At 46.0% G+C, this 13,364-nt stretch overlaps 1 protein-coding gene across 1 annotated transcript in view; it reads left to right on the top strand.

Annotated features, from left to right (window-relative positions):
• Positions 1-13,364, top strand: part of GALNT17 (polypeptide N-acetylgalactosaminyltransferase 17) — a 426,094-nt gene that overhangs the window by 214,109 nt on the left and 198,621 nt on the right. The window contains exon 4 of the mRNA XM_059693393.1: positions 10,658-10,832. Within this exon, the coding sequence (XP_059549376.1) occupies positions 10,658-10,832 (175 nt within the window). The remainder of the gene's footprint in view (positions 1-10,657; positions 10,833-13,364) is intronic.

Genomic DNA, 13,364 nt, shown 5'->3' with positions numbered 1-13,364 from the left:
TGACCTTGGAGATTTCAGGGCTGTGCATACAGAGGCCCCCCAATGCTAGAGCAGGAATGACCAGACGCCTTGCTGTAGTTATTCCATTTCTGGTTGCCGGTTTAAGGAAAACACGGAGATGTGGCCCTGTTCTCTCCAGGACTTCACGAGTCGTCTGTGCTGTTTGGCTCTCCCCCCTCCCCCCTTAATGACTGTGACTTTTGCTATTTCAAAGCAAGAGGTTTGCGGGCTTCAGAGCATCCAGAATGCATTCAGAATCAATATCGTAGTAAATAAGAAACATAATGAAAGAGGAACACACTGCAGCCTGTAGGCAAATTTTACCGCTTACGTTCACATGTTATTATTAGAATCAGCTGCAAATACCAGACTTTCAACTGCCTTTTGATGGGGCAAGATAGGAGACTACTCCTGTAATTTGGGGTAACAATTTGGAGGCATCGCCTACAGGCATTATGATGTTTCTCTGTTGGTTTGGGCTACTTGTGCCTATTTTTTAAAAGGTGAAATTTAAATGGAAGAAGTGGTGGAGAGGAATTTCTTAACAAAGGAACTGAAAGCAAAGATAGCCTTCCCTTTCAAAGCGCCTCTCTTGAATGCACAGCTCCGTGTGATATATTTAGTTTAACACTTTGGTATTTGTATCTCACATCTCTTTTCTTGCTTCTTTTCGCCTTTTGCTTTCTTTTGTCCTTGCTTTGATCTCACTGTGGAATCACCTTTAAAATGCTTTCATACACAGCAAAAACATCCCTTTTTTATCTTTCCCATTCTTCCTGAAATTTCTTGTTCTTACCTCTCTTTTGTTCCCGAAGTCAGAAAATGCATTATTTAATCCACAAAGCTGAGAGATGCTCAGAGAATAAAATATTCACTATGGCTGCCTTCCGTGTTATTCCGTTCTGCATTTTCACACGTGTACTTCCTCTCCATCCCTATTGTTAAAGACCAGAATTTTCCAGAGCCAGACAGGCCCGTGCAGCAGGGGGGAACCAGGGCTCTTGTATCCCTGCTGTCCCTTCAGAGTTTGGTGGGCTGCCCGGAGGAGTTGGAAGCTAGCAGGTCCTCCTGGATGCCCACTCTTTTTGAGCCCCTCCTTCAGCCAGTGGGCTCCTTCTCCGGACAGGGCTGACCACTGTCCGAGGACGGCTGCCTAGAAAGGTAGGTGTGTGTGCCAAGGCCAGAGCGGCAATGTGGGCGCCTCAGAGTGACAGAGAGCCATCGCAGGAGAAGCCTAGGTCCGGCCTTTTTCTTTAATCCTTACCTGAGGATATTTTTTCTATTGATTATTAGAGAGAGTGCAAGGGAGGGAGAAGAGAGAGAGAAAAACATTGATGTGAGAGAAACATCAATTGTTGCCTCCCAAGGGCACCCACTGGGGCCAGGATTGAACTTGCAATGGAAGTACATACCCTGGACAGGGAATTGAACCTGTGACCCTTAGGTCAGTGGGCTGATGCTCTAACCACTGAGCAAGCGTCCAGGGCCTAGCCTGGACACAAGGTGCAATTCCACATGAGCAGACAAACAGCTTCAGATATCACAATCATCACATCCACAGGAATCAGAGGTAGAATGACAAGGAGTGCAGCCAGGCCACTGACAGGCTTTCCGCAAAGTATTCATCCTCTCTATGCCTCAGTGTCCTCATCCAGAAAATGGGGCTAATACTCCCCCTTACCTCACAGAGTTGTTAGGAGGGTAAAAAGAGTTGACATAAGTCAAGGGGTCACTACAGTAAGTGGCACTTAATTAGGACTCAGTGAAAGTTCAAACAACATCGCAGAATGCTATGCGTTTGCAGGATAGATTACTGTCTGGTTAAATATGAACGGGGAACTAATCCAAAGAGTGTTTCTGGAGCATCTCGTGATTAGCTGACATTTTGAGTCAGCTTGGTTAGCAGTTCTAGGATATAAATATTTCATTTTTGATACAGATGGGCATAGTATTTAACATGGTTGAAAAGTAGTGACTGTCAGCATAAAAGGAACTTTGCATCCGGGAAGTGAGCCTCACCAGGGTGCACTGGTCATGAAGCTGATAACTGATGATGAAGCTTATGGTTGGGGCCCCTTTCAGCCCTCCAGGAGGGAGAGGGGCCTAACGATGCGTTAACATGTGCATTTGTTTTTGTAGGATTTACAGAAGAGAGTTTCTTTTTTTTCTTTTTCTTAAAGAAGCTCCTCCAAATTGTACACACTTCAGGTCCCACAAAGCCTGCCTTAATTTCTGGATCTTTCTAGCTCTGTTTGGCAGGTGAGAAACCCAGAGGTGGCATGGCCAGGATATGCACCAGGTTTCTCCACCTTCCCTTTTTTAATTTTAAAAGCTAATTTTTTAACTTAAATTTTTAATTGCATATACTTGATGTGTTACACTGTCAATTTAAGGTGCACAGTGTGTTACTTGGACACATTTATATATTGTAATATGATGGCTGCTGTAGCGATATTTATCACAGTACAGATGTTCCCTCACTTACAGTGGAGTGACAGCCCATTAAACCCATTGTAAGTTGAAAACATTTTAAGTCACAAATGCATTTAATACACACAACCTACCAAACATCACAGCGTAGCCCAGCCCATCTTAAACATGCTCAGAACACAATATCCAAAAAACACCGGCAACACAGTATGTAGCATCGGATGGTTACCTTGTGGTCACGTGACTGACTGGGAGATGTGCTCGCTGCTCTGCCCAGCATAAGGAGACAGTATCATACTGCATATCACCAGCTCAGGAAAAGATCAAAACTCAAAATAAGAAATATGCTGTTGCACCATCAAAAGTAAAAACTTGTAAGTCCAGCCATTATAAGTCAGGGACCATCTGTGCAATATTATTGTCTATATTAGTTGTACTGTGTATTAGATCTCTGTGGCTTATTTACTATATGTGATAAGCTTGTAGCCTTATGCACCATCAATCTTATTTCCACCCCATCCCCTGGTAACCACTACTTGACTCTATTTTACAGGTTCCATTTTTTTTAGATCACACATGAAATCATACAGTGCTCGTCTTTCTCTGTCTGCCTAAAAGATAACTTAAAAATTCATTACTGGCCTTTGTATGGGTACTTTCATGCATTTTGTTTGTTATTTATTGCAAGCATAAAGATATTCTCAGGCATACCTGAAAATGCAGGTGTTTTAAGTCTATGTTTGTGTTCTTTCTATGGCATCATCCTCACAAGTAGCCAATATTGAATATTTTACATAACTTGTTTAAAAAGACACTGTGGAATGTAAAGCATCGTGACTGATGTCTGTGCTCAAACTGTGTTGCATACCATGTTTTCCCTGATCTTCTGGTCCCCAAGCTGGGAGCCAGGAGCTGGCGGGGAGGGATGAACACAGGTCTGAATCCTCCCCTCAGAGAGGTCAGAACCCCCTCACTGAGTCTGGGGGCGCTTTGGGAGTCGACTTCTCTGATCCCCATGTTGGTTATCTGGTTAGCAGAGATCAGGGACCAACAACCACAATGGGAATCAGAGAAGCTAACTGGCAAGGGAATATGGACTTAGGTCTTCAGCGAGGCCTAGGGGTTTAAACTCACCCCAAAACTTCGCTTTACCTCTTTCTTCCTCTCCACCTTATGAACTGACTAGGACTTACAGACACAAAAGCCACATATTGTATGATTCCATTTTTATGAAATGTCGAGAGGAGGCAAATTCATAGAGACGGGAAGCAGATTAGTGGTCGCCAGGGGCTGAGGGAGGGCGAGAAATGGAAGCTGACTGCTTACTGGGTGCAGGGCTTCCGTTCTCGGTGATGACAAGGTTCTGGAACCAGACAGTGGTCATGGCTGCACCAAACTGTGAATGCACTGCATGCCCCTGAATTTGTAGACTTTAAAATGGTCAAAATAGTAAGTTTCTGGTTGAGTATTTGTGACCCCAGTAAAAGCAATTAAAAAAAATCAACCAATGCTTTGAGAAGCTTTGGGGTTGTGTGAGAATCGTCTGGAGTGCTGGTCAACCCCGCTACTGCCCACTAACTTAGAAATTCTTAAGATGGTCTTGAAAACCTGCATTTTCACACAGTCCCAGCTAATTCCGGCTTTGAGACAGGTGGTTTTTGTTTTTAATTGGAATGTGCTATGTGTGCTATTTCTTGTCCTATTTGTCACAACCTGTGCATTCCCAGCTAAGCAGCATGCCCAAACCTCAGCAATGGCAGACAGGGACAGAGGCTGGAAATGAATGGCTGTGGTGATGACATGGGCACTGATGGTGGCAGAAGTAATATTGGTAGGATTGTAGCAGTAGCAGCAGTAATAAGAACAATAGGGAGAGTGAGAGCAGACGCCAGGATCATATGGGGTCCTAGTCAGGGGACTAACCTAATTGTGAGGGTGTTCCATGGAGGGGTAGCCAGCAATCAGGATCCCAATTTTGGAAATGGCAAGAAAGACCCTCATTATGTAGATTGGGGTCATCTCCCAGGGGCTCAATCTTGCAGTCAAGGCAGGCTAAGAAGGCCCAGGTAGTGGGAAAGCAGAGACATTACAATAACAGCAAGAAAAACATCTCCCTCCTGGTCCCTGCAGTGGCAACCCTGGGGTTCTGGCACAGCTGCTCAGTTAGAGTGAGCCCTCTTCCACCCACAGGGGCTGATTCACTGCAGATGGGGCTGGGTCGGGGCCCAACTCTAAGCCAGAGCTACTCAGAATGAGGTCACCAGAACAGCAGCAGCCCGTTGGAACTTTTAAAAATGCAAGTTCTTGGGTCACACTCCTGACCTGTTGGTGAGGCCGGCGCAGGTTCAAGTCTGAGAAACACTCACCTAACTTAGATGGATTTGTGCCAAGTTGCCATATTTTGAGGGAACATTAGAACATTCAATAAGTCTCATCGCCAAGACCTGGTAACTATGAGGGATACAGGCATGGCCCCTTGCAAGCCCAGGCCTGTGTGGCCCGGAGGTTCATGCACTGGTTTGGGGAGCAGGTGGAGATGAGTCTGCTAGGTCAGCACTTGCTTCTGAGCTGGGCTTAGAGATAAGGTCCTGGACTGATGGTTTATTCTCTTCTATCACTCCAAGTGCGGGATCTAAATATAATTCCATAATAATGTGTGTGTTTTTTAAATATAATTTTTATTGATTTCAGAGAGGAAGAGAGAGATAGAAACAGCAATGATGAGAGAGAATTATTGATTAGCGTTCACAACCCAGGCATGTGCCACAACCAGGAATGGAACCGTAATGGGTTGACACTCAACCACTGAGCCACGCCGGCCAGGCCATGATAGTGTGTTTTTTTTTGTGTGTGTTTTTTTGCTTTAGTTCTGTTTGTAACTTTCTTGTTGTCAATGTGTACTCCTTGAGCCTGATGACAGGTGTTTCTTTTATTGTTAAGGAGCAGATTTATCTCCCTCCCGGTCCCTTCTGATCACAGGCAGTAATGCTTCTTCCCTGTTGACCTCCCCAAATGCTGTTTACCAAAACGTATAACACACAAGGATTCCCAAAAGGCTCTCGACCAATTTAGTATTGGATTTTGTAACACTGGAAGGTAAACATTTATTTTTGCAGAAATGAGTTTCTGTTTTCCTCTCTGAGTTTGTCAGGGAGAAAAATCTTCTGTAAAATGTTTTTCTTACTGTTATTGTAATGTGGTAGAATGGGTTCATTTGTTAAGGATGACATTTCTTAGGTAAAGTGTTTTTCTTACTGTTACTGTAATGTCTTAGAATGGGTTCATTTGTTAAGTGTGACATTTGGGGATTTGTTTCCTTCCTGGGTGAGCCTGGGGCCCTGTTTTTACTTGGTTAACGTGTGGGTTCTCTCACTTTAAGGCAATTTTCAAATCTCAGCACACCAGTGCCCTCAGGCTGTCACAGTCCTGTCCACCAGGACCAGTCTTTCTGGAAGACTCTCCTGAGCTGTCTACTCATCCTCTTCTCCCACAGGGCCCAGATGCATCCCGAAGGGAATTCTTTTCCCTCCCTGGTCCCATTAGGAACCTGCTATTTGCTTAAATCAATGGTCCATCTCAACTCTCATTTTCTCTAATGCATTTTGATTTTCCTGACATTGGACGTGGAATAACTCTGAGGATAAAAATGGTGTCATTTTTCAGCCACATGGCCTCTCTATACATATTTGTGAAATGAATGCACATATCCTCCTTTTGTAAACTCTACCCTTGATATGATTCTGCCTCTTTGATACTGTTTCCAGCCCATCTGATCCTCTAGCTCAGCGGTTCTCAACCTGTGCGTCGCGACCCCTTCAGCGGTCAAACGACCCTTTCACAGGGGTCGCCTAAGACCATCCTGCATATCAGATATTTACATTACGATTCATAATAGTAGCAACATTACAGTTATGAAGTAGCAATGAAAATAACTTTATGGTTGGGTCACAACAGGAGGAACTGTATTGAAAGGACCAGAAGGTTGAGAACCACTGCTCTAGCTTGTCTTCCTCCTCACTACACACGTTTCCAGAGTACAGTTCTAGTCTTCACTCTCTCCTGGAACTCTCACCCTCTTATGGGCCGACATCTCTCATCACTGTGTCCCCGATGCTCTGTGCCTTTCCTCCTCACCTCTGAACCATTCTTTCGGTTCAGCAGGCCACCTCTGCATGTCTGCAGGGCTTCACCCAGGTGAACTCAACTTGTTCTTCCACTTCTCTTTTTCCCCCTCTTTTCTAATTAATGGCATCTTCTCAATCACCCAGACACTGGTGGTTCTATAGATCCAATTCAATGCTCATGCTTTTGATTATGTCTATGGTCTGGAATAGAGCATATGTTCAAACCTCTGCTTAACTCAAACACTACCTTCTCCACGAACACTGCCAACCAAAATAATTTCTCCTTCTGTGACCCCTCATAGCACTTCCCTTCCAACAGCCATTTTCCCCCTTTGACCTTTGCTCTGTTTCCCTTGTAATACGGAATATTCCAACTCTTTGAACTTGTCTCCCCACTCCTGCACTACATTGTAAGCATCTTGACGAAGCACTTGTGTCAGAGTTGATTTTGAGTATGGGCAGGGGCCCATCCCAATACCTTATGGGGTGCTGAGTCACACGCAGGGGCTGGAAAGAAAAGCCTGCTCATTGTCACTTGCTTTTGAACCCTGTTAGTGGCAGGGTGACATCTCCCACAGAATCCCATAGGTCATCACTTCAGTTGCATGTGGAACAATGTGTATCTGAAGCATGTCAGGGTGAAGCTGGTATCACCCACTTGCTCTTTTGACAAACTTATAAATGCCTGCCCCTCCTGCTCTCTCTTCTGACATCTCAGTCACAACCACTAAACCAATGAGGAGAACACTTGACACTTGGACACGGTGACTGTCATGGCCAAGAGCCGCCATCAGTTACTGGGCAGAGCCAAAACTCGGTCCCAGGTGGCCTGGCAGCTAAGGGTTAATGTGTGGGTCCCCAGGCGTGGTGTTCAGTGCTCAACATGCAGAATGTTCTCTCTGAACTTATGGAGATTCCCAGGTTCCGGCCATCACGGGCGAACCCTCCCATGGGTGCTGTGCCCATGCGTGGTTCCTTGCCTCCTCCCCTGGTGTGTCCTTTTGTCCCCAGCGCGCATGGGGGGAAAAGGAAAAACCAAACGGGTTAGGCATGGCCTTCTAACCTTGCTAGTATTATTGTTCCAAGAAATTTAACACAGAAAAAACAAGCCAACTTGTAGTAGATGGTTTCTAGAAGCTGGACATTCTTTGGGCCACCCCAGTCCCAGTTACATGGTTATCCTTCTAATTCATGGTGAGTGAAGAAACAGAGGGTCCCCACAGCCTGGCTTCTCCACCAGCATCCTTAACAACTCTTGGATGAGGGCAAAGATATCACCCACCTAGAAAACCCACAGAGGACATGCTGTGTGCTAAGATGGCCCTATGTACTTCCAGCTCAGTGGTTCTCAAAGTGTGGTTCCCATATAAAGCATGGACACTCCTGGGTCCACTTAGAAACAGAAACTCTCAGGTTCTACCCTAGACCTTTGAAAATGAAGCTGTGGGGAGGGGTCAGCAATCTGTCCCAACACCTCCCGGAATGCTGATGTGCCCTCTGGCTGGAGACCACTGTTCTAATCTATAGGCCTATTTTTCCATCTTGGACACAGCTTCCTCAGGTGCCCTGGGCTGCTCTGAAATCTCTGTTCTAGTGTCCTAACCCTTCCTAGAGTGAAAATAATTACTAAGCCGGCTACTCAATGTTGACCATGTTTATGATACCAGATGCCAGGGATAATTCTAGACATCTATGTATATTAACTTGTTTGATGCTCACCACAACCCTATGAGGTCCCCCTTCTGTAGATGAGAAAATTGAGACACAAATTGACTGGCTGAATTGCCCAGTTTCACCCTGGGAATAAATGTTAGCACTTGGTTCTGAAACCAAGGCAGTCTAACTCCCAACCACGTGCTATGCCTCGTTAGAGGTTTCTGCCACCTCCCCACCCAGGCTCCAGTTTTTTTCTCCTTTCTAAACAAATGCCTATATTAGTCTGCTAGGACTGCCATAGTAAAGTACCACAGATTGGGTGTCTTAACATAATTTATTTTCTCATATTTCGGGAGGCTGGAAGTCCAGCCAAGATCAAGAAACCCTGTCGGCAGGGTTTCTTCTAAAGTCTCCTTGGTTCACAGGTAGCTGCCTGCTCACTGTGTCCTCATGTGGTCTGTCCTCTGTGTGCATGTCCCTGGTGGCTCTGTGTGTGTCCAAAATCTCCTTTTTTGTTTTGCTTGAAATTATGTATTTTTACTTTTCAATTACATTTAACATTCAATATTATATTAGTTTCAGGTGTATAGCATAGTGGTTAGACATTTATATAATTTATGAAGTGATTCCCCAGTAAGTCTAGTACCCACCTGGCATCACACATAGTACAATATTACTGACTAGAGGCCTGGTGCACAAAAATTTGTGCACTCAGGACAGTCTCTCAGCCTGGCCTGTGCCCTCTCGCAGTCTGGGACCCCTTGGAGGATGACCACATGCTGGCTTAGGCCCGCTCCCCGGGGGGATTGGGCCTAAGCTGGCAGTCAGACATCCCTCTGGCAGCCCGGGAGCCCTTGAGGGATGTCCACTTGCCTGCAGGGACCAGACCTAGTTGCAGTTGGACATCCTTAGCGCTGCTGAGGAGGCAGGAGAGGCTCCCACCACCATCACTGTACTGGCAGCCGTCAGCCTGGCTTGTGGCTGAGCAGAGCTCCCCCTGTGGGAGCACACTGACCACCAGGGGGCAGCTCCTGCATTGAGCGTCTGCCCCCTGATGCTCAGTGTGTGTCATAGTGACCAGTGATTCCCAGTCACTCTGCTGTTAGGGTCAATTTGCATATTTCCCTTTTATTATATAGGATTGTATTCCCTATGCTCTACTTTACATCCCCAAGATATAGTGTAACTACTAATTTGAACTTCTTAATCTCTTTATCTTTTTCAACCTTCTCTTATTTGCCAACCATCAGTTTGTTCTCTGTATCTATGAGTCCTTCTCTATTTTGTTTGTTCATTTATTTTGTTTTTCAGATTACACATATCAGTAAAATTATATGGTAGTTGCCTTTCTCTGTCTGACTTATTTTCCTTAGCATAATGCCATCTAGGTCCACCCATGTTGTTGCAAATGGTAAGATTTAATCTTTTTCATGGCTGAGTAGTGTTAAATTGTGTACATGTACCACATCTATATTCAATTGTCTATCAATGGATACTTCAGTTGCTTCCATATCTTGGCTATTATATATGAAATATTCTTTGCCTCTGGTGATAACCTTTGTTTTGTCTAGTGTAAGTATTGCTCTTCCAGCTTTTTTCAAAAATTCCACTTGCCTCCAACATTTAGTGATCATTATGTACATAAAGGTATCAACCTTTAAGTCTGTGGGGTTGGGCCCATTTGGCCTGTGTTTCAACCCTTCCATTACTAGGTGTGCGACCTTGGGACAGGTTAGCATCCCTGAAACTGTCTCTTAATTTGTGAAGTGGAATTAATCTAGGTTAATAATTAATGGAATTAATCTGGCAACTTCCTAGGGTTGCTGTAAGGTTTAAATTAGGTCATAGAAATAAAGCACTTTACACTACCTGCTCGTGCAGAAGGAGATGTACGTCATCTCTGCGAGCACTGCTTCTGCCCATGGCGGCATGTTCATTACTCGGCAAAGATTTCCTTCACATCCTAAGACCAAAGCACCGACCCTGTTAACATTGCCTCTGGTGCATGACTATGTGTCTGGACCACTTCAGGCGTTTCCTATAAAAACCAGTGAATGTGCAGATGGAAATGCCCATCTGGCAGTTGACAAACAGGACCAGGGGACAGTGGGAGGACAGAGATGCTGGCCAGGGAAGGGCTGTGGGCCACAAAGACAATCAACCTCAGAGGACGCCTGCCAGCCTGCAGCAGTGGGTTCTAAAAGCCGGGCCTCACTTCTGTCTAGGTGTACAACTGGGCTGCTGGAAGAACATTGCTGTCCTGGGCCGCTGTGTCGTAGATGTCTTCTGACTCACACTGACTGGGTTGTCACAATTTTCTACTAAAATCACCAACATGCAAACTTTTCCGCATTCTCAATTTCCTGAGGGTCTGTCGGCACCGCAGTGGGTTGGACATATGTTTGAGATGACATGTCATGGGCCGTCTTGTGTTTTGTCATTTACAGAGGAGCTGAAGGCCCCCTTAGAGGAGTATGTCCACAAACGCTACCCGGGGCTGGTGAAGGTGGTGCGCAATCAGAAACGGGAGGGCCTGATCCGAGCGCGCATTGAAGGCTGGAAGGCGGCCACCGGCCAGGTCACTGGCTTCTTTGATGCCCACGTGGAATTCACTGCTGGCTGGTAGGTCACGCGCTGAACCCTAGGGGTACTCAGGACCTGCAGTGAGGTCAGGAGGGGTTAGAGCAGCCGTGGGCAAACTACGGCCCGCGGGCCGGATCCAGCCCGTTTGAAATGAATAAAACTAAAAAAAAAAAAAAAAGACCGTACCCCTTTTATGTAATGATGTTTACTTTGAATTTATATTAGTTCACACAAACACTCCATCCATGCTTTTGTTCCGGCCCTCCGGTCCAGTTTAAGAACCCATGGTGGCCCTCAAGTCAAAAAGTTTGCCCACCCCTGGGTTAGAGTCTGGGAGGTGGGTGCCTGATTCCTCTGGGGCTCCTGGAAGAATGGAAAAGGGGTGGTTGGAAAAGAAGGTGAGACCATAGTCTGGCATAAAACTGGGAAGCAGGGAGAAATTTATCTGCTGTCTACTCAGTCCATCATTGTCGTTGTCATAGGTCCCTTGTGATTCCTCGTTCTAGGCAGACACTGTGTCTCAACTTTCACCAAGTTGGCCTGTAGTAATCCTCTCAGACTCCTGATGATGATAAAGATTTCTGTCTTGCCCATGTGGCAGGTCTGGCATGGGCTGTCTGTGGCTCTGCTCCACTTGTCCTCTGGACTCACTCCTGTCTAGGAAACACCACTTTTGTAGCTCAGAGAAAAGAATGCCGGCTGGACCTTGCATTGACTATGAAAGTGTCTGCTCTGTGGTGACATTGTCTCTTCTGCTCACATCCCCCTGGTTAAAGCAAGTCACATGTCCAAGCTAAACATTGGTGTTGAGGGAGAGAGTACAGCCCTCTGCTGGGAGGCCCTGTGGGTCACATGGTAAGAGGCAGGGCTTTTCCTGGAAGGGGAAGCAAATTACTAGGAACAGTGGTGCACACTATCCCTGACGAGATGAAACTGCTCACTTCACAAGCATTCTTTGAACACAGTCTCCTGTCCCCATGCTCAGTAAACCATCCAGAGAGAGACTGAGCTGGATGCTTCTCAGTGTGTGGCACCAGGCAACCTGGGGGAAGTGTGGTCCATTTAAGGAGGCAGTGGGGCTTTGGGTTTGGGGCTGAAGCCAGACCACCTGGGTTAGAAGCCTGGTTCTGCCACCAGCTGGCTATGTGGCCTGGGGCAAGTGACTTAACCTCCCTGGACCTCCGTTTCCTCATTTGTAAAATGATGACCATACTATGTATTTAATGGGATTGTTGTGAGATTTAAATTAGCCAGCACATGTGACATGTTTAGAATGGTGCCTGGGTGGTAGTGAGTAATCAATAAATATGAACTGTCATTAGCTTACTAGGAAAAATATGTGTTCATAGATTAACAAAGGCAGCCTGTAATCAGAGTGACATGGATAAGGTGGAGAAGATGGTCTAAGAGTTGAGAAGGAGGAGAGAGCCTTTCTACTGGGGGTAGTTAGGGAAGGCTTCTTGGAAGAGGCGGCACATGATCTAATAAGCCTCGGTAGGTAGCCAGACTTCCTGCCAGTGGCAGAAGGGCATTCCCAGAGGAGAGCAGCGTGAGAGAGGACGAGGAGGGGACAAAGAGCTGAAGCGTGTCCCGACCTCAACTTAGATGGTGTGTGCAGAAGTATTGGAGGCAGTAAATGGTCCAGCGTATATTTTATTGCTCATTTTAAATAGAAAGATGAGGTGAGCCAGCAGGTAATTCAATAGCTGCAAATGAAAAGAGATGGGATGTAGGCCGAGCATTCTCATCATTCTTCCAAATAATGCAGAGGAATGGGATTTCACTTGACTCTTTTCCAGAGCCTGTGCCCCATGTTAAGCGGGGAGATTAATTCCTGGCTTGTGAGAGCCATCTTCTTCCGGAATGTGGGAAGGAGCCCTGCCTGCATCTGCTTCGGAGACACACACTGGCAGGGTGACTTACCATCTGCTTTCTCCCAAGCCAGCAGGGCTACACCTAGAACCTGGAGCCTTCAGACTTCAGAGGGAAGGCAGGGGAGGGGCTGGAGTGGGGGGCAGGGGGAAGAGATCAACCAAAAGCATAACCAATAGACACATTCACTAGGGCAGTGGTTCTCAACCTTCCTAATGCTGTGACCCTTTAATACAGTTCCTCATGTTGTGGTGACCCCCAACCATAAAATTATTTTCGTTGCTACTTCATAACTGTAATTTTGCTACTGTAAACAGTATATAATTATATATGTGTTTTCCGATGGTCTTAGGCGACCCCTGTGAAAGGGTCGTTCGGCCCCCAAAGGGGTCGCGACCCACAGGTTGAGAACCGCTGCACGAGGGGGTGAGGGCATGTACTGGGGGGTGGGACTGGCCAGGGAGAGGTCAATGGGGAAAAAAGGAGACCTATGTAATCCTTTAAACAAGAATTAAAAACAAAAACAAAGGAACAAAAAAACCTGGAGCCAGGTCACTGCCTATCTCCTAGTGCAGTTCTGAGGGGCAGGCTCTCTGGGAGGCAGGAATCTGCCTGCATTTGCATTTAATTCATCCATCCGGTCAGCCATTGCTAACCAATTCAATTAGATCCCTTTTAAGAAATCAATTAAATAATCAA

The sequence above is a fragment of the Myotis daubentonii genome, chromosome 4 (assembly GCF_963259705.1).
Source record: "Myotis daubentonii chromosome 4, mMyoDau2.1, whole genome shotgun sequence".
Classification (NCBI taxonomy): Eukaryota; Metazoa; Chordata; class Mammalia; order Chiroptera; family Vespertilionidae; genus Myotis; species Myotis daubentonii.
This window is presented reverse-complemented; position numbering and strand designations above follow the sequence as displayed.